At 53.0% G+C, this 25835-nt stretch overlaps 1 protein-coding gene across 2 annotated transcripts; it reads right to left on the bottom strand.

The window, feature by feature from the left end:
• Positions 1-717: 717 nt before the first annotated feature.
• IGFBP2 (insulin like growth factor binding protein 2) lies at positions 718-25835 on the bottom strand. 2 transcript variants are annotated; one of them, XM_045512012.2, is made up of 4 exons: positions 25814-25835; positions 4044-4273; positions 3099-3239; positions 718-1220 (listed from the first exon to the last, which is right to left on the bottom strand). In XM_045512012.2, the coding sequence occupies exons 1-4, from the start codon at positions 25815-25817 to the stop codon at positions 1056-1058; spliced, it is 540 nt and encodes a 179-aa protein (XP_045367968.1). In that variant the 5' UTR covers positions 25818-25835; the 3' UTR covers positions 718-1055. The 2 variants fall into 2 exon arrangements, with proteins under 2 accessions (XP_045367968.1, XP_074220374.1); XM_074364273.1 differs by lacking the exon at positions 25814-25835 and adding an exon at positions 25142-25688.

Raw genomic sequence — 25835 nt, 5'->3', positions numbered from 1 at the left:
AGCACTCCTTCCCCCGTGGCTCCCTGCAAAGTGGGGAGCTCCCTGGAACCTGCCAGAGTTGGAGGGGCCAACAGAACCAAGTGGGCAGAGCTCTCACACAGAATTTTTGCTTTAGAAGGAGGGCCAGCATCTGTGCCCCAGTAAAGTCCCTTGGCCTTGGTTAACACGTGCTGTGCTGGAGCCAGTTGCTCGGGCCCCTCAGCGAGCAGGCAGCAGACCTAGATTCTCGAGGTCACATCTTTGTGAATATGCTGCCCAGCAACAGCCCCACTCCCTCTCCCTGGGGGCTGAGTAGATGTCTCCCCCTGGGCGAAGGAGCTCCCCTTGATTTCAGGGGACCCCAGACCCCAACTCCATTGTTTCCTGGCTCCCTTTCTCCCTCTGCAGTGTCACCTGAATATGAGAGAGGATGAGACACAGGCTTCACCCCTCCCCGCCAGGGCCCACCCAGGGGCAGGACAGACCAGAGTCTCAGCAGGGAGTCCAGGTGAGAGACCCCAGATTCCTGCTGCACTGGAGGATTCCACCTGGGTTAAGGACTTCAAGTTTCCAGAAGCCCTTCCTCCTGCCCCATTCATCCTGTGTTATGAGTGGGAAAGCAAGACTCTGCATTTCCTGTGTCCCCAAGAGTCCGAGCAGAGTTGGAGGGAAGGAGGCTGGGGAGCCTGGGGATCTCTTTTCCAAGGGGGCCCCAAAGATTCAGACAGAAGACACATGCTTTATTTGTCCTTCCTTTAATCTTAAGCAAAAGAGACACAGGGGTTCAAAAATAAAAATTTCTTTTTCTCCCTCTCCCAAACCTTTGCCCCAGCTCCGCCACTGCAACCACCCCCTTCCTCTCCAGCAGGGATGCGAGGAGGGAGGGTGCAGGCATCTCCAGCTGGGGAGGGGGAAGGCGGGGGGGGGGTGCTGAGCTCGGTGCTGGTCTCTTTCCAAATATAAATACACATGTCAGAACTCCTGGAAAACCCTCCCCCACCCACCACGCAAGCACTCTCCTCGCTCTGGAGAGGAGGGATGGGGGTGGGGGGTGCCAGGCACCGGCTGGCTGTGATTTACTGCATCCGCTGGGTGTGGACCCCACGAGCCCCCTGCTGCTCATTGTAGAAGAGATGACACTCAGGGTCCCCGCGGATGGTGGGGGCTCCCTGGATCAGCTTCCCGGTGTTGGGGTTCACACACCAGCACTCCCCACGCTGCCCATTCAGAGACATCTTGCACTGAAGAGAGAGAAGAGGAGGACGTGGAGGACACCCGGTTAAAATGGGGGGGTCTCGCTAAAATACAAACTCCCGTTCAGGAGGCCTGGGTGGGCCTACAATACATGCTTGATAGCTCCAACATGCCGCCGGTGCTGCTGGCCCAGGGGCCACGCTCTGGTTATTAGCAAAGCTGCTGGGGATGCCCCAAGATGGAAAGACTCAGCCCCCACCCACAGGGAGGTCCCATACAGTGGGGGATGCAGTCACAGGGTGACGTGGAAAACGCAGGGTATGGTAAAAGTCACCGCTAGCACAGGTCCTACTATGTGCTGGGCATGGTGTAAGCCATCTATACGCTGCTCGCTTACAGTACACCTAACATATATATCCATTCAGTCCTCACAACCACCTTGTGAATTAGGTGCCGTTGTTTCACCACTTTTACAGACGATCAGAAAGAAGCACAGATGGGTTCAGTAACTCGCCCAAAGTCACAGAGCTAGTAAGAGTCATAGCTGAGATGCCAACCCAGGCACGCCCCTCCCTGAGTTCCCATTCCTACCCATAAATCAATTCCTCTTGCAAATCCCTGTAGTTCCTCATAAGGTACAGCATGCAGCCTGGTTTTCTTTAGAAGAGATCACTATTTCTCTTTTTGCACTCCAAAGGAAGTAGCAGGCTTACATTCAGAGGGCAGATGTACGAACACACAGCTTTGAATGCTAGACTGATGTTTCAAGGGGCAAGAAGCCTGTGCCGTGAAGGAGGCGGGGAAGTGAGACGCCCCTGGAGGGATCAGAAGAGCCCGTACCCCATGTCCTGGTTCTGCAATCCACTGTTTAAGTCACTTCTAACTTCCCACTAGGATCACCAAGGGAACTTTTGAAAATCTGGTGCCCAGAAAGCATCCCAGACTCACAAAACCTGAATCGCCAGGGATGGGGCCTGGGCACCCGTATTCTTTAAAGCTCCCTTGTGTGCAGCTGGGCTCAGAACCTCTGCTGGGAAACAGAACGGCCAGTGGAGCCCACACTACTGTCTTCCTCTCTCCCAGTCCTTCTCTGTGTCTTACGTGAAATGCACACAGTTTTTCTCCCTATTCAAGGCAGCAGCTGGAGGAAGTGAGCAGCGGTTCTAGGTAAAACACAGCCCATCGATATTAAACAACCACTAACAACCATCACTACAAACTCTATGTGGCTGTGTAAAAAATATCGATAATGTCAAGGGGAAATACGCACGTGCACGCCGATCATCAGAAGCCACATGAACAGAGTACAAGGGGGAGGGAAAGGGCTCCTGAGTCTTTTACTTACACTTTCTTAGTTTTCTCTAATGTACTGGTAACACTGTTCTAGCATGGTTTTTAGAAGTATTTCAAGTGGCGTTTCCCCATCCCTGATTCTTCATTCCCTGAGATACTTGGAAACGAGAGGGGCTACTTGATCAGTGGTTTAAACCAGTGATTCTGGAAGTGTGGTCCATGGACCATCAGCATCTCCCGAGAGCTGGTTAGAAATCCACTCTTGGTCCCTACTTGACCTTCTGAACAGTAGTCTCTGGGGAGGAAATGGGAAGATGAGTCACCTCCAGGTGATTCTAATGCTCAGTGAAAGTCGAGAAGCATTGATATGCGCCCCCATCTCTTCTCCAAGAGGACCCCTCGCATCCGCATCCTGGACACCACGCACTGCTGGCAGGTTGGTGGATAAGTGGACTCACATGCCGGAAGCCAAGAAGGGAAGCCCCGCCCCCGCCCTCCCTGGACTGGCAGCTCGCATCCCCACCCCTCCACCCCCCTCATCACAGAAGACTCAGTCTCTCACTCAGCTGAGACCTCAGAGGGCTAAAGGTGGTGGGACAGGAACCCCCAGGGCCGAGGAGATCCTCGCTCACCTGTTTGAGGTTGTACAGGCCGTGCTTGTCACAGTTGGGGATGTGCAAGGAGTAGAGGTGCTCCAGGGGGCCCCGCTCATCGGGAAGGCGCATGGTGGAGATCCGCTCCAGGACCTGGTCCAGCTCCTGCTGGCAGGGGGTCTGTGGGCACAGGCGCAGGAAGAGGATGCTTAGAGTGAGAACGGACTCGCGTACTGCTGGCCCTGGGTGCCGGTGCAGAAAGAGGCTCATGCACGGAAAGAACTTTCTCAAGGCCACACAGTCAGTCGGTGGAACCAGGAACGTCTGACACCCAGCCCAGCAATCTCACTGCCATATTGCCGTACTGCACCCCACCCGACGAGAAACTCGCCTGGACGTGAGTTTTCACTCCTCTCCTCCATCTGTGTCAAGGGCTTTCAGGGGTCATACTGGGATCTACTTGCAAATACTAAATTCAAGGGGCTGCCTCTAGAGTAGCTCTACCCCTACCCAGTGGCCCAACCTCGATTCCCTCCCATAAACCCAAGGAGGGCCAGGACCAAGACAGCAGAGCTGAGCTGGAGAGAGGAAGAGGGGTAGCTGAACGGGGCAGCGGATCACAAGAGTGGGCAAGTTAAGTGGATGCATCCTCATCTCTAGTGTCCATTTTTTTGCCTGTGTCCCGAAGCCAAGTAGGAATGTGGAGGTTTTAGAAGGGACTTCAGGAATCCATATGCCCAGCCCATTCCACAGTCAGAGATACTGAAATCACCAAAAGAGATACTGATCGGCCTGAACGTCAAAGAACATGTTGGTGGCAGAACCAGAAAGGAAATGGCTTTGCCTGCAGGCAACACAGGATGTAGATCTTACTGGGGTGCCTGCCACGCCCACCCCCTCCCCCACCCTCCTGCTGGGATACTCCCTTTGCAAGTCCCCCGCCCCCCCATCCCCCGCCTCCAGCCAGACTCAGCCCCCTCAGACCCTGGCAGGTGGTGGCCGCAGCTTCTTGGGCTCCTCCAGGCCGAGGTGATGTTTGCCACCCTTGCCCATCTGCCGGTGCTGCTCGGTGACCTTCTCCCGGAACACGGCCAGCTCCTTCATGCCCGACTTGAGGGGCTTCCGGCCGGCACCACCTCCGCCTCCCAGCAAGTTTATGTTCCCGTCCACGTGGTTCTCAACCAGGCTTCCCTCAGAGTGGTCATCGCCATTCTCTGCAGAGAGGGGTGGAAGGAAGAGCCTGCAGGTCCAATTTCCAGACAGAAGAGCCCTCCAAGGACCGTCTGGGCCCCTGATCATGATGAGGACAGAGATGACTAACACCTAAGCAATGGCACTAAGCAACTTACTGGATTATCAATTCCAGTTTTACAGCACCCTCCCCCAACTTTCACAGATGGAGAAGTTGAGGCTCACGGAGGTCAATTTCTTGACCAAGATCACAATACAAGATTTGAACGCAGGCTCTCTGACTCTAAAAGAATGCTCTGCCTCCATCCTAGGAGGCCAGGGAAAGGGGGACGAGCGGAGGTGCAAGGAAGGGTGAACACGTGGGCACAGGATTAAGTCCACTATTCTTCCCTGGAAAGACCGCTTAGTCACTCATCACTAACCCACCCCTGTTTAAGGTCTGCATCATTTATGGTCTGAAAGGGCATGGGTGGGGTGAGTTTTAAAACTCATGCCGCACAGATCACTGGGCCATGCTCTGTCTGGAGAGGGAGTGAGGTGGAGAGAACTCAGGGTCCAACATCTCTCCACTGTTACACTTCATCTGCCCATCCACCCCTCCTCGTGTTCCCGATGCTTCGTTACTACAGATGCTACAGAGCTGCCCAGGGACCTGATTTGTTCCCGTGTCTGTCTATGCGTGCCGCCCCCTCCCCCATGACACAAGCCCCCCAGAACAGGACGATGACCTCCTCCACGCTGTAGTTTCATCGCACTGCAGGGCGTGGAGCCTCACCCAGATGTCTGTCCAAGGACCATCGATAAGTCAACTTTCTTAAACGGGCAGCCAGTTGGCAATAGGGAATGGCTCCTCCTGTGCGCACAGCTCAGGTGGAGGGACCCCAAGAGCAGCACCCCCGCTACCACAGTCTCACAGAGGCTCAGGCATGTCCAGCCAGACAACAGAGTGAATGGTATGGAAGAGTAGTAACCAGGGAGATGACTTCCCTTGAGCTCTAGGGGGGCCAGGAGGCTAACAGCCCCTTACAGACACAGCGGCGCAAACAGGGCCTCAGACCTCGCCACAGCCCCCGGGAGGGCCCAGGACCTGAAGACATCAAGGGGTGTTTCCGAACAAATCTTGCACATATTTTCTTCCCCTTTAATGCACCTTCAAAAACTTGTAGCCTGGATAATATACCGAACTGGCTTTTAAAATATTTCTACACAACAATTTCAGGCGAGGCGACCTGTACTTGGCGACCCCTTCAGAATTTGGGCACAGCATGGTGGGCTCAGAGGGTCACTGTCCTGGGCAGTGCTGGTCCTTACCTGTAAAAGGGGGGTCATGGTACCCACTCTGGTTTGTCACAAGCTGTGGTGTTCATTCTCTCACCAGCTAAGGGATTGGACACTCTTCCGTGCCTTGGGGAGCTGACCTATGCATGCTTAGAGCATTCTCCAGCAGATCCCAGGGCACCAGGCACCAGCCAGGGCCCCACAAATGGAGGTATTCAAGAGAGGTCTGCTCCCTTTCCTGCCTTCCCACTGGACCTGACACCTGGTCGGTTCTCACTAGCTACAGCGTCCCTTTAGAAACAGGCACTTTATCTCCAGACTGGCGAGCACTGGTTAAGAGGGGGAACTTGGGTTAAATCCCAACTCTGCCACTTTTTATAGCAGCTGCATTTCTCCTGCACAGATATTCGCTCTGTGCCTCTGTTTTAACTGTAAGTTATTGGATAATAGTTCCTACTCCACAGAACTGTTGAGGGTGTGTTATAGGTAAAGCCAAAAAGATACAGCGTGGAACGCAGAAATTCTGCGTCATGCCGGCGGTGATTACTTTGATGATGATGATGACGATGGCAGTTGCCTCAGTGATCTGCTACCCCTGCCGTGTGGAACCCAATCAAGCAGCAGGAAGCGGAGGAAGATAAGCTTCTGAGCACTACAGCTGCAGTCACCCCGTCCAAGCACTGTGAGGTTCTGATGCCTCTCACCAGACGGGGAAAGTCAGCACATGAAGGACCCTGACTGTTCGCAGTAGCACTGCTCCAGTAAGCCTGGTTTCTGCATGTCTGGTTTCCAAGGCCACCACAGAATAAAATCAACAAAATTAAAAGGAGAAAGAAGGAAGGCATGTGGACAGTGGCAAAAAGTATCAAATAGCAGGGAGGAACGAGGACAGTTAAAAAAACCAAACATAAGAACTATGGGGACATTCAGTGCACAACAACAACTCCCCAGCTATTGATGGTCCCTGAAAACTTCCACACTGTGTAGCCCCAAACAAGGGTTGTGCTGATAATGATGATAACCTTGGGGCATCCAAAAAGGGGAGGGGGGTTAACATGCCAAGGACTCAGTATTTAAAAAAAAAAAAAAGATTTCTATCCAAAATTATTAAACTTTAGAAAAATAAAAGTTGCAATATTTAAATGAGTAAGCCCGCTGAAACCCAGAAAATTTTTCTCCAGAATGGCTATTTCCCCAGGGACTCCGAGTAGCCCAGATTTTATCATAAATAAACCAAGCACAGATCAGATCCTGTTCCAGAAGCCCCAGCGCCACCGCAGGGGAAGGCTGAATGGAAGCATTTGCCACCAAGCTGGGTGGGAGTCCTGATCCACCACGATCTCCATTAACCCGCCCCAAACTTTCCTCACCAACCCTGCCCACTCCTTTCTGTCCTTTAGGCTGAAACAGTGGAAATCCAGAGGCCCCAGGAGAAGCATTCCTGGTCCCCTGACTCAGCTACTGGCCAAGTTCCCCTGAACGAGGACACGGAGTAGCCCCGCCTGGCTGGGACTGGTCAGGCAGCTGAGGCCAACCATGAAGGTGCCCCCTTCCCTCTTCAGATGGCAGAAGTGGAGGGCAGGAGGCTAGAGGAAAGGCTTGTGAGAGTCTGAGATAAATCTGGAGAATAAACAGGATGGTCTGATTCAGGTAACCCTCCACCTCCTCCACAGTAACCTTGAAACATAAGGCAGATGTTGGCACAAGCAGGGGGACTCATCCCCATCCTCACCACCTGCTCTCCTGCCACTTCCATTTCTACAGGCTTCTCTGCACCTAAACCCGGGGGCACAACTTCAGGCTCCCTGTCCCCATCGCTGCAGGCACTGGCCCGGGGCACACAGGAGGAAGAGAGCAAGGCGCCTAGAAAAAAGTCCTTTTCCCCCGGCTGCACTAGGGGCCACGCAGGATCAAACGGGAAAGACAAAATGGGAACCTCCAGCCTGCCCTCTTCCAGCCCCTCGTACCTGAGTTCATCACCCAGTGCCTGAAGCATCCTCGCTGCCCTCTGCCCCGCCGGCTTCCCGCCCACAGTGGCAGAGAGAATTTCTGGAGACCTCAACACCACTTTTAGCCCTCAAGACCCTGTGTTCTGCTCACAAGGTAACTAGACAAGGGTTCTGGGGGTCTGCCATCATCTCTGGAACTCTGCGCTCTGCTGTCATGAAGCCTTGGCTCACAGAAGCTCACCTGGCTCCTCCCTTTTGCGGGCAGGCTTGCCTGCCCATCCCAAGGCTTCGACTAAGACAGCCGGTCTCCACTGTGGCTGTAACTACACACGCTCGGGTTGAAGAGGGCAGGGTGGCCCGCGTTCAGTCCTGCCCAGGAGCTCCTGGGACGGCTCCACCCACCTGAAGCCATGACTGGAACACTCTCGGGATCAGGGTCCCCCAGCCTTAGCACCACTGGCATTGGGACCGGAAGACTTTGTGGGAGAGCTGTCCCATGTAAGACGTCAAGCCCCACCCTGAACCTCTCTACCCACCAGGCGCCAGGAGCACCCCTCCCCATGCCAAGTTGCAACAGTCAAAAATATCTTTGAACATCGGGACAAATGGGCCCTGGGAGGGGAAATCATCCCCAGCTGGAAACCACTGTTCAGGAGTTAGGCTTTATCCAGAGGCCTGAAGTTTCCCAGCCCAGTGCCGAAGGCCCCAGGCCCCACACAAAGCAGATCTGAACTCTACTGTATCCCTTCCCTCGGCAAAGACCCCTCCACCACTGTTCAAATCCCCAAGCATACTTCTTGCCTGTAAGTCCACCTTCCTGGTGGCCAGGGGGGATCCCAGGACTCTCCCAGGCACTTGCACCTCAGACAGGGGCCAAAGAAGCATCCTTTGGCTGAGCCCGAGGGGTTAGTTAATGCTCCAGCAAGGCCTTCTGCAAGCTCTGGAAACACTGGATGGCAGAGACGGGCACACAGATAAATGCATACTCAGGGCTGCAGGCTCCAGGCAGGGCCAGCCTGCTCATCAGGCCAGCCAGCACAGTGCCCAGGGCCCTAGGAAATGCTTTCATTTCTTTTAAAATCAGAAGAAAGAAATAAACTTTTAGGTCAAAGCAAACGTCTTCATAGAACACTGATACCTTCGCAGTTATAAAATACGATTTCAGAATATTTTCTTGTGGGGCAAAGGTCCCACAAAGGCAAACATGTCTTGGGCCCCCAAAAGTCATCACATCGCCCCACTCCAGGCCCCAGAAGCCAGGGCTCAACTGGGCAGTCTTCTCCCAGGAGGACAGAGGTGGCTTCCCATTCTGAGATGTCCCTGACTGCTCTGAGGTGAAGGTCAGTTTGTCCACCCTCATGGGGGCCACCTGGGTACAAGGGTATGTTTCATTCCATTCCTTTACTGATTTCACCACTGCCAATGACAGTGCCAATAAGATGAGGAAATCCACGGGCCCGGTTTGCTGACGCACACACTGATGCCCCAAATCTTGAAGTAGAAGAGGGGAGGGACACACAATCGTTCACTGTGGGAGGAGATCAGAAAGGCCTTTAGGCTGAGAAAAACCTGAATTCCTTGACTCTTCCTACTCCCAGCCAAAGAGGTTCAAGAATTCAGCCTCCAAAGTCCACACTGAGCTGTGCAGCCCTAGACAAATTACTTAAGCTCTCTGTGCTCATCTGTAAAATGTGGACAAACAGGACCCCCTCCAACGGGTGGCAGGTAGGATTCCGGGGGATGCTGCATGCATTTACGGTGCCGGGTGCCCAGGGTGGGCCCTCAGCTGCTTCCTTTGCTCCCCACACTCAGGGAAGCACCCCCAAGGCACCCCCACACTCTGCGAGATGAGGACGTTATCACACCTTACCAAGGGCTGCCCATACATCCTCTTATAGGTGACAGAGCGGGCCGCAGGGAAACATTCCACATGGAGAACTCCAGCTAGAGATGGAATTTGCCCTCAGAACAAAAATACCAAGTTGCATTTTTTTTCTGCCGAAGAGGGTTAGGTTCAGAATAATATTTACTAAGCACCACTTATGCATGCAGCTCCGTGGGCTGCAGTGCAAAGGTCACCCTAAGAAACAGTTCTCAGCAACCCAAACTGCACAACTGGAAAAGCCTCCAGGCTTAGAGACGGCTGATGGAGACCTCCGAGACCCCTGGACAGAGGTCCCCAGAAGGAGCAGTAAGCAGAGGCTGTTCGCCTCTGCCCAGCAACCCAGGAAACAGGTCAATGCTGAAGCAGGGAGTTTCCCAATTATACACAGAAGGTCAAGCTTTTCCAAAGAGAAGTGGGGGAGACAATAGTGGGGAGAAGAGTCTCAGCCTCATTTGTGGAAGGCTTGAAGAGCTGGGAGACGTCCCGTCCTGCGGTAGGTGCCCTGCCACACCTCCCGCCTGATGCCCCCGGAGGACAGCTGGCAAGGAGAGGCAGATGGAATGAGAGGAAATGGGTGAGTTGTCCCATCTTACAGACAGCAAGCCCGAGGCCCAGAAGGCCCATCCTCTGGGAGCACACACACATCTCCACATCATCCCAGGTGCTTCCCGATCAGCATAGGGTCCCCACACTGCCCTTTGACCCAGCCTTATGAATTGAGCCAAGGAGGGCAGCTGAAAGGGGACTCTCCAGGAGCAGAAAGCTGTCTACTTCCATGCCTTAATACTCTGGTTTTAAAACTTTATTTTGGCACGGCCCCTTCCCCCTCAGTATCATCTCTTTTGATGGTAGCGCTGACAACCTTATCCAATGAATGAAGACCCTTGTGTCCCACAGACCCTTCTCGTGAAAACTCATTTTCTCCTATTATGATGCTCTGACCTCTGCTCCATTTGAGAGTTGGAAATTCCTGATCTGGGGAGCCCTTAGAGCACTCGGAGGAAAACAAGCCTTAAGAATCTAATGGCAGCCCCCAATTCCTTCCTGCCCAAAGGTGCGAGGCATCTGTCCTCATGCAGGCCTGGTGAGAAAAGACCTTTTCCCAAAACCATCATGCATCTTCTTATCAGGTTAACTGATCTCCTTTCTTTCCTCTTTTCTTTATTCTGAAGAAACCCTAGCCATTTTCCCACCTTCTCCCACATCTGTCTCATGATTACTTGGGAATCTAAGAGCTGGGGGCACTAGAGATGATCTAACCCAACCCCAAGTCCATCACTCCCTCCAGGGGACTCAACTCCTTCTACAGGTAACAGCATTCCAGGCCCTCCGAGAATGGATTCCAAGTAACAGGCCAGGGGACCGCTGGCTGCTCTCCTGGTTCCACCCTAGCTGAGCACAGAACTCTCACAGCTCCTTTGTTGATTTCTCCCAAAATGCACTTAACCTTGACCTATGTTGAGCAAAAGAATAAACACTAACTACCATCTTCCTCCTCCTTCCCAGACAACACCTTCATTAATATCCATGGCAGTGGACAATTCATTCACAGACTCGAATGGGCAAAGAACTCCAGGAGTTCAAGAGGCCTGAATTCCAATCCTGGCTTTGCCACTTCAGTTCACTCATGATTTTGGCCCAGCCCTTTAACTTTGCTGAGTTCTAATTTCTCAAATCTGAAAAATGAGAACAATAATCCTACTAAAATGAAGGCTGCTACTTAAACAGGATACAACATGAGCACCACCCAAACTCCCAGTGTGGGCAGAATTAGGCTTTAGAAAAGTGCAAATGCTCTAGTTCTTGAGTGGGTGTATTTACTAAGCACAGGGGAAGGGTGGGTGATACTTGATCTGCAGAATGGCCAAATGCATGGGAGGCAGGGTGGGATGAGTTATGAGAGTTCTGCACTACCGTCCATTTACATATGTTGTTTGATTCTGTGGATTGTATAAATTCGGCATGTTGTTAAACATCACAGCTCTCTGCCATCTGATGGAAGTTCTTGGGCAGGGATGGATTTCCCTAAATGAGTTTAACTTTGTTTATACAATGTACAGGATGGAAGGAAGGAAGGAAGGAAGGAAGGAAGGAAGGAAGGAAGGAAGGAAGGGAGGAAGGAAGGAAGGAAGGAAGGAAGGGAGGGAGGGAGGGAGGGAGGGAGGGAGGAAGGAAGGAAGGGAGGGAGGGAGGAAGGGAGGGAGTGAGGGAAGGAAGACAGGTAGGGACTCATATCTGCCATGCATGCACAGGTGAGGGAGGGCTCACAGGCAAACTAACCAACACACAGGGGAAGCAGCTTCGTTGAAGAGAATCTGAAGCCAGTCCCTTTGGATGGCTGACTGTGGTCACCTAACTCCATCTAGCATGTGGCCACTCTGTTCAATAACACGACCCACCAAGAGACCTGGGTGGACAATTCAGGCCATGCTGGGAGGAAGGGAGGCAGGGACAGAAGTTAGAAATGGATGGGACAGAAAGGGGGCCTATTTGTTATTTTGCAGCTACAGTTAAACCTGAAGTCCTTAGTCTCTCTGGGTGAGGGACACTGTATAAAAGATTCCTCCACCTTTTTTTAAAAGGTCATGGGCAGCAGGCAGCAGCGGCCCCTCACGCTGGAATCCTGAGTAGGGCGTGCACAGATGTCTGCAGTGGTGACATTCCAGCTCAGCTAATGACATTCTCCCAGTTGGGCCATCCACCCCTTGCTGATCTCCAGCTTCATTCCAAACTCCCTACCCTTTCTTTCCCACCCTCTGAGCCCCTCCCTGCTCCCTGCAAGAGAGCCAGCTAAGCAAACCTGACGTCTCTAGATACCACAACGTTCTGGGAGAAATCCCTCTGACCACAGACCAGTTGTTCTTTGGCCTGGTTTTTGAACAAAAGAAGGTGGTGCTTCCTCTCTGACATCCCCCTGCATAAGGGAATGGCTGCAAACAAGCAGCCTCCTGTGTTCTCAATCCACGAGTTACCCAGGTAATCCTATCACACAAGTGCAGGAACTGGCCTTTCCCACCTTGGGACCATCTCCCTGTACCCACAGCTGCCACTGGCCCATCAGCCAGGAAAGTGCAACAGAGCTGGGGAACTGTGGAGTGGGCTGGCCAGTAGGCACCAGGCTCCCGTCCTCATCCAGGGAAGGAACTGCTGCTGGAGACAACAGCCGTGATGAACAACAGGACAGGGAGCTGACGACCTGCCGAGCCATTCTGAGTCCTCCTTGGATTCCCTTTGGAACGCCAGGTCCCAGGCTCAAAGCCTCAGCCAACCAGCTCTAGTGCAGCAGGAAGAGCAGCGCTGGCTGGAAAGGCAGACACCCAAGGTCCTGACCCTGCTATTACCGCCAGGCCTGGGATTCTGAGTGATGCCGGGCTGAGCATTTCAGATGTGGAGACTTCACGGGGCTTGGCTGTAAATTCAGGGAGTTAGACCAGGGGAAGGGTTCCCAACTGTAACTGCTCATGAAATCATCTGAAGCGCTTGCTAAAAATAGAGTCCTAGACTCCAGCCCCAGAGGTTCGGAGATCACCAGCCTGGGTGGGGGTCAGGACACTGTATTTTTAACACCCTCCCTTCTAGCTCAGGCACTTCCAAGGTCCCATTCCTTTGTGGTTCCTGCCTCAGTTTCCCGAAGAATTTCTTGGTGATGGGAGAAAAATGCTTCCATTCAAGAGATACAGCTTCACCTATACACTTGGCAGAGACAAAGCCGCGTAAGCTCCTTGCACCAACTGACGTGGGTTTATAAACAGATGCATGTGTATGCCCGGATGCACCCTTCTTGATTGGGCATCATCGAGGTTTCCAGAGCACGCCCTCCCATTGCTGTCTCATCTTGGGCTCCCCCTGAGTGAGCAGAGACAGCACAGCCTCTCCAGAGCCTCCCCGCCTGTGCACCCCCACAAAGAGCCTCTTCATAAACATCGGGGTCATTCCTGGAGAGGGTCAAGGCTGAGGCAGACAATTTGAGAAAACAAAAACACGTTCAAATTCAGCCACAGGCCTCTGGGGCCCCGTGAGCCAAGCTGCCCTTGAAGAGCCAGAGAAAATGACATGGACGTGGCCAGCTATCAGCTTTCACTCCTGCCCTGGGCCCCAAACACTGCGCATCTGGTTCAACTAAAGCCACCTGAGAACCTGGCAAGGGGACCTACCTGCTGACAGCCCAAGCGAGCGGGGCGTATGCTCTGGTGCAACCATGGACCATGGGCTTTGGGGAAGAATATGCCTGACCCAGCAATTCTCCTTCTCTCAGACATGGGCACAGAAACGTTTGTTACAGCATCATTTGTACGTGCCCAAACCTATCAGCAACCAGATCCAAAAACCCTTCAATAGGTGAATGGATACATAAAAGCAGAGGGGTCATGCAATGGAATAAATATATGGCAGTTAACCTGTGTCTATCAACGTGAGTAGATCTCAAAAACCTAAAGTGGCAGAATGAAACCTTTCAAGGACATTTTCTATTTATTTTTGGAGAACAACTCTGAAATACTGGTCATCCATTAGCAAACCTGTTTAGCTAAGAAAGGGAAACACAAATAATGCTAGTGGTTGCCTCTGGGGACGAGGCGCAGGGAATGGGCAGCTGGTATGGAGGGCTATTCAGGGAAGCTTAAAAAAAAAGACTTGAAGCAAATATGACAACAAAATATCGACTGCTCCCAGCTGCGGGTGATAGATGGGCATTATTATGTTATTCTTAACACTTTTCTCCATTATTTAAGTTTTCTTTTAAAAAAGTCACCTCTCTCACTCCATCCACTCCTCACCCTTCTTGTCAAGCAGAGGTATCAGTAAATATGGGGTGCCCCTTGAACCCCACCGGCTGGAAGAAGACAGAACAACAGTGACATGGCCAACTTCATTGCCACTGTCCAAGGTCAGTGTCACTAGGGCCACCTGCCTACGGATCAGACTGACCACGGGCTCCCGGCCAGGTCTCTGCAGCATACAGAACTGGGAAATGAGTCAGAGGAAAGATTCACGGAGAGGGGAAGAGGGTCACAGGATCAAGGAGGGGAAGATGCAGGAATTGCCACTCGAGGGCCCCTCCTGCCCAATGGAAGTGAGACAGCTGTTCTGGCTTCTTAAGGAGCAGAGAGGTGGCAGCCTTAAACTGAAACAGGAGAGACCCACATTTGGAGCCACCCAAGAGTTTCACGGGAAGAGCTTAAAACAAGCAACAAACTGCAGGTGGGAAAAAATGACACATCTCCCGCTGCTATGGCTTAAGCAGAAACTTTTGGAGAGGAAAGGGATGGACAATGCAGCCTCCAAGTGTCCAAGGCCACTTGATTGAGTGGATGATGGGCATCCCCGGGCCAAGCACTCTTGTAATTGGACTCCACTACCTCCACAGCTCTCTAGCCTGAGTGTCCTGGCAAAAAGCCAAGGGTCCATGCTTTCCCTTCCTCCTCCAAGGGAGGGAGCTTCATGAAGACACAAACTTGGACTTAGCTTCCACAGAGCTTTTAAAAAAAAAGTGCACATCATGAAAGGAGGGCAAGAAGGGAGACACTGTGTGTGCTTGATGGGCTTTTTTGGAAGAGGACTGTGCTTTCGTCCTCCAAGACTAGAGAAGCAGACACCTGTCAAGCTTAAGATTCTCTGACTTTTGTGACTTTATCCACCAAGAAGGGGGTCTAATTATTTCACATCAAGATCTTCCCAAAAGCCACCTCTTTACTTGCATGAGATTTATATACAACTCTACTGACTTGGTTTCTTCTTAGATTATCTTTTAGAATGCTTTTCTTGCTCCCTTCCAGGTGCAAAAAGCACGTGCCACAGGTGTATGATAATTGCATTGTATATAGATAGTCTCACACCTTGCACACAGTGTTCGGTCCGTGTTTAAACACTGGGAAAGCTGACTATCTAAAGAGTATCCCACTGCTCTCTGACCTAGAGTATCCTGTTAGATTACTTCTTTTTCTCAGTTTTCTAGTCTCCCTCACCATCTAAGCCCCAGAGTAGCAAGAGAGGTTAGGAGTGAAGAAAAGCAGTGAGCAAATATAAGTATGAGATGGGAGAGGAAGGCCACGCCCCTCTACCAGGACCCACATTCCAACAGCTCTCCCTACACTCAGCTCTGACACCAGCCCACCGATCAGCTCCCGTGGAACCACACAGGCTGGGTCCCACCCACCCCTCTCCTCCCACCCTCCCCTTCTGCTGCCTCTCCTCCATCCCCAGAAGACTACTCCCAGATACTCCAGGCCTAACAAGCTGAACCCGGGGGATGCATAAAGAAACTAAAAACCTGCAGAGATGTCCGGGATTGCTGGCCACACTCTCAAACCAGTGCAAGAAGTGTCTTGAATATAAATAAGTGTCTTTAAATAGGTCACCATGCTTTCTTCTGCTTCAATGAAAAGTTCACTAACTTTGTCTGATATAATCCTGCAGCACATCAGTTGTCTTCCTTGGTTATGCTCTCTTGGTTCGGAGGCAGCCAATGAACTGGAGATAACCAGTAGGGCCTCAAGTAAAAATCTTCACTCTGGGGCATGAATGGGGTCTGTAGTCAGCCATTGGGAGAACCACAATGAGTAACTAACCGTGGCACCAAAGGCGGTGACTGCCTTCTGGAAAACCGGCCACCGCTGACTCCATCCATTCTGAACTTTCCAAACCCAAGGGCAGCTGTCCAGGTAAGCCACACCCCTTGGAAGAAGCCACCCCTCTCTGCAGGATTCTTAAGTGCCTCTTCTTAATAAATGAGGCCAATCAGAAAACACTGAAAGATAGGCATTTGCCTTCTCCTGTTCTGTGCTGAGATCAGAGGGAGAAGGAAGGAGCGGGATCAGGACCTGTATGACATCACCTGATTATCTGAGTTTCCAACCCGGCCATTTCTGTGCTAAGTGGTTCATGTATGTAACTTAGTTTTATCATCAAGCAATCACATGAGACTGATCATTTCTAATCCCCTCTCACACTTGACAAAGAAGCCACAGGGTGTGAGGCCAATGGCACAAAATCACGGAGCAACGGCAGAGCCAAAACCAACTCCCAGGTGGTTTGACTCCATAGCTCTTCACCAGCCAGAACAACATTTGGTCACTGGCATCATGAAGCCCCTTGAACCCCAGGGCTCGCTTTCTACTGTTCCCCATCACCTTGCCCTTTCCCACCACCACAGGACCCTCCCTCGTCTTCCCTGGGAAGGAAGTCAGCAGTCCTAAGCCAGCAGGCCCCACCCGACTTCAAAAACCTTTAGGATCAGGTAAACTCCTGCCTCCCCACACTCCTTTATCTTGCCTGACACACCTTCTGCTGTTGCTATAGAAACTACCCAGCATTATCAGGTAGTCGCAAGGGCAGGGCCCAGGGGAACTGCCATTTCCATTTTATCTTGGCCTCAGGCACTTGAGAAAGCAAGTTCACCGTCCACTGGCAACTTGGCACCTCCATCCAAAAGTCAAGACAATAGACCTAAAAGAAACCTCCTGGGGAGTTGCATAAAGGAACATTTTTGAGAAGTTATGCCTTAATTACTACCTCCCAGGGAAAAGGAGATTTTCCAAGCAGCAGTATATAATTCACTGCTTCTCTGCATGTGTGAGTCTGATGGAATGGAGCTCTGGAATGAGACTCTGGAGACCCAGACTCCTTCTGGTCTGTCCACTCTGGTCTGTACTTGCCTTGGCATTTGAACTTGAACGCGGCCTCGACTGTTTCATCTGTCAAGTGGGGAGAATCTTGAGGTTAAAACAACCGGGGGTTGGGGGGGGGGGCTGCTGAAACACCTATGTGCATTTGGGTAGAAGTGGAGAATGTCTAGAAAAAAAGCAATTTAATTATGACTATTTTGTCATGTACCCTTTGAGACAGACCCTTTGCTCACTGCATCCCTACAATCAACTTGGATTCCTCCAGCTGGGAGGCCCTCATCTCCTCAACTGCTATCAGGATGGAACCCTTGAGCCTCCCCCACTCCCACCTCCCCAATTTACCCATGCCTTCCTGGGCCCAGTGTCCCTCCCCTCAGCACTTCCCTGCTCCCAGAGCCCAGTTCCTTGAATGGACACAGGCTGACACACCTACACCCATCCACTAATTAGAAACCTCCCCAGGCTCTGCTCAGGGCCAACTTCACTAGGGCCTGTGAGCCAATTCCCCAGCCCAGCAGCGGGAGGCCGGCCAGCCCCCGCCCCCTCCGCCCCAATCTTCACTCCTGCCCTGCCTCCCAACAGCCAGGAAGAGATGTGGGGCTGGCGGCCAGAAGGGGCCCTGAGGGCTGCCAAGTGCCCCCCTCCTCCCCAACAGAAAAAAAAGGAAAGGAAAGGAAAGGGAGACAATTCCTGACTACAGTCGACTCTGTATTTCTTTCCGGGGGAGCCGGCTTTCTGCGCAAGGTCTCCCTCTGCGTCCTGACTGACACCCAGGAGCGGAGCCAGCCCAGATCTTCCCTGGCTTTGTTAAGGAACAGGAGTGGCCCAGGAAGGGGAGGGGAGGGTCAGAGATGGGAGCCAAGTGGGAGGAGGGGTATAGGGACATGGTCCATTTTCCAGGAGGAAAAAAATCTCCCAAAGTGCACCCACTTTGCTCATAGTGGGGGGAGGGGGAGGGAGGGGGCAGTTACTCTGGAACCTGAAAACCAACAGATTTTTCTGGACCCACCACCCCACCTGTAAGGAGAATTCTTCCTCCCTGTACCCATCCCCCACCCCCCACCACCACCACCAACCTCCTCAGAGTCCAACAAGACTATCCACCCCAGATTCCCAGTAACAAATGCTCTGCTTTGTCCCAACTACCCTGGGTTTCACCACGAGCATCGGCTGACTGACCCCTGAAGACTCAAGCATCCATCTTTTCTGCTTCCTGGAGCCTCGACTCCATCAGACACTTGACAAGAGCCATGTCATGTCATGCCACTGTGCCCAGACAGACCACTCTGAGGGCTTTCCAGGACCAGAGGTGGAATCAGACATTAGGAAGAAACTCAGTGCCCAGAACACACTCCCCCGACCTGTTAAGGGCCCATCAGCCCTCACTCAGGAGTGAGGTAAATTCTGGAGACAGCATAGTAAGGAAACAGTTTTTGGACATAACATCCAGTCTCTTTGCCAGGATCATGTTCAGCTTTCTGGCACCCTAGGCTCAGACGGGATGGACCTGAAAGCCCACTTTCCCAGAACAGGAAAACGGGCTTCCTAGGGTCTTCGCTGGCTGCGTTGACAACACAACTGCTCACACTGCACACGCTGTACGTACCAAGTGTGTTAACACCAGCTGGCTCTGACCCTCTTCTGCTGAAGCCTGGGTCCTGTGGAGGCCAGATGTGGAGGAAAGTGCTTCCCACCCGAGATGTGGCCTCAGGGACTCTCCAGTCCTCCGAAGCCAGCAACTGGAGGGCTGGGTCCTAGAGGCGGGCTGGGCAGGTGAAGGCGGGGCTCAGCTCCGTGTCACCTGCTTCGGAACAGCAAGGCCAGCACAAGTACAGTGTCCCCCACAGTCCCTCCACCCCGATTCTAGGCACTACAGTGAAGTTCCCAGAGGAAGAATGGTCAGTCCCAGACCCTCGTGCTCGGGCTCTAAAGAGCACTGCCTAACTCATCCACAAAAAGTACAAGCCCAGGGTTGGAGTGGAGGGTATAACTCAGTGGTAGAGCGCATGCTCAGCATGCTCGAGGTCCTGGGTTCAATCCCCAGTACCTCCATCAAACATAAATTTTAATTTTAAAAAAAGTGCAAGCCCATGGACCTCAGACCATTTGTCTACTGCCAATTGGGTTTACACTGCATTTAAAGTACAGTTTCTTTATCCGTTCTACAAACAGCTCCACTAGTCTGCAAAAGGATGTCCGAGTTGTGGATGCTTCCATTTTACAGGAATCAACTGACTCATTACGAAAAAAAAAAAAACCCAAGTGCTTAGTTTTATATGTATTATCTATCTTTACACACATGTGTGCACACACACGAATGCAGGCATGTCCCTATGGAGTTGGTGCCACGTGGAGTTGATTCCTCATTTACAGATAAGGAAACTGAGGCTCAGAGAGAATAGTAGCTCTTGCCTCAGGTGGCGAGTACGTGGCAGGAAACTGGGGTTTGAACCAAAGCCACTTCACACCAGGGTGAGGCCCCTCAACGCCTATACAACCTTCAGAGACAAGTGGCCTGCCTGACACGGCCAGTTTGGCCCTTGTTTTAAAGGCTGGCTGACTAATCGTCAGAGAGGAGATGTTGCTTGCCAAGATTAAGGCAGCTAGCGTGTGTGAGAACCTACTATGTGCCAGGCACTCTGCGCCAAAGTAGCTGCCTTCACACGTACCCTATTTGAGAGATCCAGTCATCCCCATTTCACCAAAGGGCAAGAACCTGGCCCACCTTCACTCAGGTTCTCAGACAGGCCTGCACTGGAACCCAGGTCCATCTGCCAGCAAAGGCCAGCTGCTTCCACCACCATCTGCTGCCCACCAGCTCTTCTCCCCAGAGGTCTGTCCTGGGGCCCTTCTGTCCCTCCTGACCATTCCACGCTAGCCACTTCCATTTCTGAAGTCCCCAAGCTCCAGAACTCGGACCTCTCGAAAGAGTTGAGGGAATGCAAATAATTAAACTGTGGCCCAAACATCACCTGCACGTGGAGTTGTCCAGGAACAAACTTTCTGGCTGATGGAGTCAAAGCCTTTTTCTGCCAACAGCCCCCACTCCCTTGCCTGGCCATGGAGGCAGCAGGGTGCAGAGGACAGGCAGCCAGTTAGCTTCTCAGCAGGTAATGATTACCCACCTGCTAAGGGGGCCCCTTCACTGAGCACAAGTCCATATCTGCGAAACGGAGGTAAAAAGCCTCCCTTGCAGAGATGTCATAAGACAGGAGACAAAGCCGGCAAAGAAGCCAGTTCCTAACAGGATGAGGACAGATGGGAGGCTGCCTGCCATCTCAGCGAAACGCTGGCCAGGGATAGCAAGGAGAAGCAGTGGGGCCCAGAACACCTACCAACCAGTGGCGGGCGCCGCCACTGCATTAGAAGTACAACCTCACTCCTCTGTGTTCTGTTTTTGATGGAAGCAGCCCTAGCAGGAACCCCCTTAGGGGATACGGCCACTTCCCCACCCACAAAGTCTGGCCCCTACATGGCCAATCAAGTGTCCTCCTCATTTGAGGGTTAGCTTTGTTTTAAACATGCCAATCCCCAATCATCTACGTGGTCTCCATCAACTTGGACCCCTGAGGAAGTCCGGGACAATATATTTCTCGTGTCATTTTCTCGAGCCCTGCCCACCTGCTTAGCATCCAGCCAGGTGTTCTAGAGTCACAGCAGGAGAGGTATTGGAGAGAACAGTCCAGAGGGGCCTGGGAAGACAGGATGGAGAAAGCAGAGAAGAAAAAGGGGAGCTGGGAACACAGGGAAGAGAGAGACTAAAACTAAATGCAGTCCCTGGATATGGAGCCTATTTAAAAATAATGATGATAACCGAGCCCTTTTTCTTCCTGGTACAGTGCTGGAGTACGTGAGGAGGACCAACAACAAAACCAAATGTGAGCATAGCCTGTTCATTCTCTGCCCCTCCTTCATTCCCTTTAGTAGCAGCTCCTGCCCTGTCGCCCACCACCCTGAGGTACCGTAGTCCTGTTCTGCATTTCATTAGAACCAAGAATTTTCGGAACTTGCTCATATCAAAACTTAGCAATTGTGTGTCCCATTTTCTATGGCAGAGGATAGCTAATCCGAGAATCGACTAGAAGGTAACCTGATAAATGGACCAGAGAGCAGTGATGCTCTCAAAGTCAGCCCTCAGGGTCGGACAGTGGGTGATTGAATGCACCCTTACTCTCAAGAATGCTGCAGGCACCTCTTTGGGACTAATTTCCACGGAGCCCCCTAACCCAAAGGAGTGATGTGCGTAAAAAGTTTATTTTAAAGCTCAGTGCTAAGGTAAACTAACAGAACCATCTAAGCTTCCCTTTTCCCTTTGCCTGCCAGGAAACTCAGTGGTCCAGTTAAGCCAAGAACAACTTCATAATTAGACCCTCATGTCCACAGCAGGTTCTTCTTCCACCCTATTCTAATTCAGACTTCTGACCTCTAGTTTTGTCTTTGTAAGATCTTTTGAAACTATTACACAGGATTTTTTTTCCTAAAGCTTCCTCAGATACCTCACTGAAGGAATGGATGGCATCATCATTATTACACAAAGGGACCCATCTCAGTGAACACTCTGATCATGAGTAGAAGGTAAGGAGACTGCAGGCAAAGACTCGAACACTGCCTGCCTCTGCCTGGTAGATTCGGACCATGGAGCCACACCCTCCAGACCAGCCCTGCCTCCAAGTCACAGTGCCCAGAGCCACACCGGGCTTGGTCCTGGAGTCAAGAACTGCAGGTCTCCAGTCTTCCTAGAGGGACCCAGGAGCAGCAGCCCTCCAGTCCCCCATCTCCCCCTTCTAACACATGAGAGTGACTCAGCGAGAGTGGCTTAGCAGGGCCAGTTCTGAGTGTTCTGTCCAGAAAAGGCGGGGGTAGGGGGGAGGTGCGGAAGGTAGTGGTGTTAGCAATCAATGACAGTGGGTCCCACTCTTTCCTCAAGACTATTTTACGACTTCGAACTCAGTATGCAAATTTATGCAAGACAAGATGCAAAGCAGCACTTGGAGCCAGAAGTCCCGTTGCTTTTCTCCCTCTTCTTTGAAGCTGCACTGAACCACTGTAAATCAGCCCTCGCCTCTGCCCCTTTTAAACTCCCCCAGCAACTGCAGATGCAAAGCCTCCCCAAGCCCGCCCACCGGCCCGCCAGCCTACTTGCCCTGGGACTTTGAATGACTGCACATTTCTATAGCACCTTTATAAGTGCAGCGGGCCAGACAGCCACTTGGGCGGCTCCGCCCCTCGGCATAATCCCCGGCATTGTACATGGCAGAGAAGGAGGCAGGGGAGATGCTGAAGGAGCCAGTCCAGCCCGGCCGAGGCCCGGAATTCTGAAAGGGCCCAGACTGGCCCAGGCCTGCTTCCTCTTCTTCCCCTACCATTTCTAGGCACTCCTGCCCACTCTGCCATCAAACACACCCACGCATTTCTCAGGTCCAGACTTCACGCAGATCTCAGGGTCCCCCTCCCATTTTTCTCCAGGCCCACCCACTCCAAACCCCCGGTCTGGGTTTCTTCGAACCAACCTGTCCCTGCCCATCACCCCATGAGATGCGGGCTCAGCACCCGCTGATGTGCCCACCCCCACCCCCTGCATCCTAGCCATCCCCGGGAAGCCAGCAACACAGCCCCTGAGTCCAGGGAACAAAGACAAAAGAGCTAACAGCAAAGCCGGAACTGCTGGGGTTTGCTGCCTCGAAATAAGAGGATATGTTTAAAATTCTCAAAAGCAACCTGTTCAAAGAGGAATGCAGGCTGGGATGGGGGGGCTCATTCATCAAAGGGGGGAGAAGAAATGGGTGATGGAGGAGGCAGCAGCTAAGGTCTCATCTGGGCCACCGTCTGCACGAACACCCCACCCCCGCATTCTCCATGCAGCACCCCCATCCTTGCCCCCTGTCTGAGACCTCTCCTGCACAGAAGCCTCAAAACTTGCCCTTCTCTCTTCCCTGAGCCCCCACAAGCCCAGACTTCTCCCCACGGGGCCCCCCTTCCCCCAGTTCTACTCACACCTCAGACACCCTGCTCTTGGCACTTCTTTCCAAGGGGTCCATTCCAGTTTCCACCCCCCCTTTGCCCCTCCCCCATCCACCCACCTGGGTGTCCCTCTTCCCAGGGAAGGCGGCTGTCTGGCCATTGGGAGCAGGCTAAGGAGGCAGCTGGGGCTAGCTGGCGGAAAGGAGTCCCACAACCAGGCAGAAAATCCAGAGTGACATTCTTCCCATGAACTCAGCCCATTGTCCCCAAGCTCCCCTGACAACTCTCCCCTTCAGATTCTTGGGAGGAGTGAATGGGAGAATTTCCCGCATCTGCTCCCTCTGAAGACCCTAACCTGCCTCCAGGGCTTGGGAGGCAGGAGAGAAGGTTTATTCAGGCAATGAGAGGAATGAAGAGTGAAAAAAATACTAAAACATTTAGGAAGGACGTGTCTTACGCACTTGATTAAAACAGTCAAGATCCAAACGGTTCTATGAACTTGGAGGCCTTTTGAACCAGAGCTCACCCTGCTGAGGGAGATGTTTAGTTTGTCAGAGTTCAGCTCAGAAACCACAATACCTCCCTGGAGGACCACGGGGTGCGAGGGGGCGATGGAGGAGGAATGCAGGACGGGGGGGGCGATGGGAGCCCCCCAGTGAAAGGATCTCTGCTGAGTCGTATTCCTCTTATGATTACTCTCTAAGAGAAGCAGAGGGAAGGGTTAACTTCGAGGCAGGCTGAGTAGGGAAGCCACAGTGAGAAGAAAGGGGCTGAGGGGTTCCGCTTGGAGGAAGCCTTCCTAACTGTGCACTCAAGGTCAAAATGCACCAGAAAAAAGATTCCAACTCCCACCCCTACTGTATTCTCAAGGAGAACGGGAGAAAAAAACAACCCCAGGCTAAAGGAAGGTGGGGGAGGGGTCGAGGGGGGAGGGGGTCAAGACGTTGTACAAGGCGGAGAAGCAAGCAAGAATGTTCTCACTTTTTCTTTTCTTTCTTTCCCTCTTTTTCTCTTTTTTTTTTTTCCTCTTAAGTTAGAGAAACTTGGTCTGACTCGCTTGCTTTTTCAACAACAGCAGCAGGCAGTGGACACATTACACGTCTCCCAGAGAAAAGAAAATAATTACAACTTCTCCAGACCACTGGGGCAGGAGGCTTTTATAATTTAAAAAACAAAAAGCCAACAAAACCCAACACGTGAAATCTCTATAGCCTGGTGGTGTCCCTCAAAAAACTTGTTTATGAAGATGAGGGCCCCTTACAAAGACTCTCAGGGCCCCCATTCTATGGTACAGGAGGAGCTCCCTCAAATTAGGATGGGGTGGGGGGTAACACACTCCAGTAAGGGAAGTTGCCTCCCGGCCCAGGCATCCTCCTGCTGGCAGCCCGGAGGCTCAGATCCTAAACTGAACAGCATGACTGCACCCCCTCCACTCCCCGCCCCGCACTGCAGCCGGCGACCCGGCTTAAGTTACACTGACTCAAAGGCTGGGGTCTCTTGCTCGCCTCCCAAATGCCCTTCTTCTATTGTTCCACTCAACATAAAAGAGCCCTCGTCCTCTTTGTAAAAGAGCAGCATTCCTCTTTATTTTTCCCCTAAGCAGTCCACCCTACAAAGTAACAATTCTTTTCTTTCCACCTCACAATCCCAGAAGGAAGGGACTTCAATGGGCCGCTGCCTTCTCCTAGCGCCCCCTTCTCACCAGAGGTCCTTGGTTTTCACCGGTACCCGCCATCCTCCTCCCCCTCCAGCAGCGTCCTCCACCAGGACCTCTCCAGGAATCTTCGGTCGGCGGTCACCGGCTCCAGCTGTACCCTAAATAAGCTTCAAGCTCCTACTCTCACCGATCTGACCAATACCCTCCTCCCCAGCAAATCCCCCTCCAAAACTGAAGTCTGGTTACGTTCCATCGGGAAAGCTTACGGTAACAGGGATGACTTCCCTCTCCGCATTATTCCCCACCAAATAAGTAGCTGGGGCTCTTCCTCATGGTCGAATTCCAGTTCCCCTCCCCGGGCCTGACTTTCGGGTACCTCCTCCCAACACTCCCCCAGAGCCGGTCCAGGACTCCGCTCTTCCTGCGACAAACGGTCTCTGAAGTCCCGCTGCACATTCCTTCCCTACAGAAGGGCTGCCAGCCAGGATCCCCCAGTGCCCTCCAAGTTTCTCCGAACTAGTTGTCCCAGCCCACGTTACCTGCAACCTGCTCGGGGCTGGCGCCGTACTCGGCATCGCGGCGCTTTTCGCAAGTGCCCTCGCCCAGGACCAGCGCCTGAAGGGGCAGCTCGGAGCCCGGGTGGGGATAGCAGCGCAGCCCCTGGGCGCAGCGCGGGGTGTACACGCCGCACCGCTCGCTCTCCAGCCGGGCGCACACGGAGCAGCAGCCGCAGCCCGGTTCCCGGACCAGCTCGCAGGGCACGCGGGCGTCGCCGGCCGGCCCGGCCCCGGCGGCGGGAGGCGCGGCAGGCGGGGGCTTGCAGGCGGCCAGGCTCTCGGGCGTGCAGGGCGGGCAGCGGAACAGCACCTCGGCGCGCGCCCCGCGGTCGCCACCGCCTGCGCCCAGCAGCAGCAGCAGCAGCAGCAGCAGCGGTGGCGGCGGCGGCAGCAACGGCAGCGAGGGGCCGCCCAGTCTCGGCAGCATGTTGGCGGCGGTAAGCGCGACGGCGGCGAGCGAACGGGCAGGTGGCACGGCCCTGCGAGCGCGGGAGCCGCCTCCTCCGCTTCTTTCTCCTCCCCCGCAGCCGCAGCCGGGTCCTAAAGGGCCCTGTTCTCCCCGCCCCCTGCCTTCTCCCCTCCCCCTTTCGGAGACCACCCCCTTCCCTCGGCACTCTCGCGCGCTGGCCTGTGCGTGCGCGCACGCCCACTCACCCATCCCCACTTCCTTGCCTGC

Source organism: Camelus bactrianus, chromosome 5, assembly GCF_048773025.1.
Source record: "Camelus bactrianus isolate YW-2024 breed Bactrian camel chromosome 5, ASM4877302v1, whole genome shotgun sequence".
Lineage (NCBI taxonomy): Eukaryota > Metazoa > Chordata > Mammalia > Artiodactyla > Camelidae > Camelus > Camelus bactrianus.
This window is presented reverse-complemented; position numbering and strand designations above follow the sequence as displayed.